Source organism: Propithecus coquereli, unplaced genomic scaffold, assembly GCF_000956105.1.
Source record: "Propithecus coquereli isolate 6110/MARCELLA unplaced genomic scaffold, Pcoq_1.0 Scaffold477, whole genome shotgun sequence".
Lineage (NCBI taxonomy): Eukaryota > Metazoa > Chordata > Mammalia > Primates > Indriidae > Propithecus > Propithecus coquereli.
In genome coordinates, this window is record NW_012150585.1 from 721,665 (window position 1) to 724,564 (window position 2,900).

The 2,900-nt window shown below is 42.4% G+C and overlaps 1 protein-coding gene across 1 annotated transcript in view; it reads left to right on the forward strand.

Annotated features, from left to right (window-relative positions):
- The window catches only part of UBE4A (ubiquitination factor E4A), a 35,490-nt gene that overhangs the window by 10,564 nt on the left and 22,026 nt on the right, over window positions 1-2,900 (forward strand). The window contains exons 7-8 of the mRNA XM_012655387.1: window positions 1,437-1,639; window positions 1,838-2,048. Coding sequence (XP_012510841.1) covers window positions 1,437-1,639; window positions 1,838-2,048 — 414 coding nt within the window. The remainder of the gene's footprint in view (window positions 1-1,436; window positions 1,640-1,837; window positions 2,049-2,900) is intronic.

The following is a 2,900-nucleotide window of genomic DNA, read 5'->3' on the forward strand; positions in this document are numbered from 1 at the left end:
TGAGGTTGCTGTGAGCTAGGCTGATGCCACGGCACTCTAGCCTGGGCAACACAGTGAGACTCTGTCTCAAAAAAAAAAAAAAATTTGGATTCAGTCAAAAGGCTGCAATTAAGGACCTAGAAGGCCACATGTGGCCTTATGGCCGCAGGTTCCCCATCCCTGACATTGGTCCTTTGCAGAAAAAGTTTACCAACCCCTGCTCTAAAACTGTCTAATGCTATCTGCAGTTTGGCAGCTGGTCAGAAAGTCCCTCATAAGTGCCCAGAAATAGATGTTTTGAAAATCAGAACTGAGGGATAAGGCACAGGGAGAGTGAAGGCAAAGATTAGGATTAGCACATTTTTAGAAACTGCCAATTGCTAAAGTTTGGAAGTAAAAAAATATTAGGATTGTGAAATTGGAATGTTCTGTGGTTGTGTTTTCTGGTTAAACAGTTCATGGCTCAGTTCCATGAAAAGATCTACCAGATGCTGAAGAACTTACTCCAGCTCTCTCCAGAAACCAAACACTGTATCTTGTCCTGGCTTGGAAACTGTTTGCATGCAAATGCAGGCCGCACCAAGATTTGGGCCAATCAGATGCCAGAAATCTTCTTCCAAATGTATGCCTCGGATGCCTTCTTTCTGAATCTGGGTGCTGCTCTCCTGAAGCTATGCCAGCCATTTTGCAAACCCAGATCCTCTCGGCTCCTCACCTTTAATCCCACTTACTGTGCCCTGAAGGAGTTGAATGATGAAGAACGAAAAATTAAAAATGTACACATGAGAGGTAGGGGGGGAAACTGGGCTCCTCAAAACAGTGTGTGTGTATATATATGTAATGTCTAAGGCATTTACTCACTTATCCTTTTTCACAAAGTGCCTCTTAAAAAAAGGTGAGACAAAGAAAAGAACTACTTAGAATTTTTTAAAGACAGTCTTTTTTAAAAAACCCAACAGGTAGCTTTTTTTTTTTTTGGAGACAGAGTCTCACTCTGTTGGCCGGATTAGAGTGCCATGGCGTCAGCCTAGCTCACAGCAACCTCAAACTCCCGGGCTCAAGCGATCCTCCTGCCTCAGCCTCCCAGAGTGCTAGGATTACAGGCATGAGCCACTGTGCCCAGCCGGTTCTGGTATAAATTAAGGAAGAGAGATCATACCTTCATCTTTGAGGTTGGATATCAATAGAATTAAGCTGAGCACAGTGGCACATGCCTCTTAGTCCTAGCTACTCAGGAGGCTGAGGCAGGAAGATCCCTTAAGTCCAGGAATTCAAGGTTATAGTGCCATTTGATTACGCCTGTGAATAGCCATTGCACTCTGGCCTGGGCAACATAATGAGACTCCCCTCCCCCATAATGTCTAAAAAAATAATAATTATCAGAAGTAAAGAGCCAGTGTGTAAAGGCATATAAAAATTCCTGTGGCCTCCTTTCTCTCGCATTTGTCTTCTGTTAGATTTTGAAGATGTAACTGAGTTTCTGGAAGAGGTCATTGAAGCCTTGATATTAGATGAGGAAGTTCGAACATTTCCGGAAGTCATGATTCCAGTGTTTGATATTTTATTGGGCCGAATAAAAGATCTAGAGCTCTGCCAGATCCTGTTGTATGCATATCTGGATATTCTTCTTTATTTCACTAGGCAAAAGGATTTGGCAAAGGTAGGTCTAAAAGGTGGTATATATTCAGTTGAGCTGGAGATGTAATACTTGATGCTTCCCTATCCTGAGTATGCTATAATATTACTGATACAATAAGATAGATTGGTTGTTGTATAGACTTAAGTCTTTGAGGCCCTTTCACCCCATCACCCTATCTCACCATACAGGTAAATAAGTAGGACTTGTCTTCTCTTACAGGTTTTTGTAGAATATATTCAGCCCAAGGACCCTAGCAATGGGCAGATGTACCAGAAGACCTTGCTGGGAGTAATTCTGAATATCTCTTGCTTATTAAAGACTCCAGGTGTTGTAGAAAATCATGGCTACTTCCTGAATCCATCTCGTTCCAGTCCCCAGGAGATCAAAGTACAAGAGGCCAACATCCATCAGGTGGAACTGTTTACCAGGAGTATCCTAGTCCCCTGATCTTAGATTGTATAGTTTCCTCAGGAAGCAGTTACAGATAAGGCTGCTTGAGCCTCTTTGGGAAAGCAAATTGATCTGGTTGGCTTTTACCGTAATCATATGAAGAAAGTGCCCTCTGTTTAACATGTGCCGGGAGCAGAGCCCTTATGTGGGTGAGAATCGGCTGCTGCTCCTCTTTGCCCATGGTGTAGCACTGTCACTCCCCTCAACCCTCATTTTTCTCACTGAGCTATTTCTTATAACTTGAGCTCCTAAAATTTTTTTTCCCTACAGTTTTTTGACTGTACTGTAGCTTTATAAACCCAATTTTTTTTTCTTTCCCTCCCTTCACCTATGTCTTCTCCATCGGGGCTTCTTCACATAAATTAAAATAGAAGTCTAGCCAATATGAGGCATTTAAATGATTGAATTGGGGATAGTTTAAGTCTCCCATTCCCCATTTAATCATCACAACTCTCTAAAACAGGGGTTGGCAAACTATAGCGATGGCCAAGTCTGGCCTGTTTTTATAAATAAAGTTTTTTGAACACAGCCGTGCCCATTAGTATATGTATCGTTTATGGCTTGATTTCATGCGACAATGGTACAGTTGAATAATTGCTACAGAGACCATATGGCAAGCAATGCCAAAAATACTTACCATCAGGGGAACCCTGTGGCATTCTGATTTCAAGGTTGTTCTTTTTTTAAGCATCAAAGGAGGCAAGAAAAGCTTTATCTTTCTCTGCTGCACCCCTTTCAATAAAAGGATTTATTCTGTAAAATTTGGATTCAGGGCCGGGCGTGGTGGCTCACGCCTGTAATCCTAGCTCTCTGGGAGGCCGAGGCGGGCGGA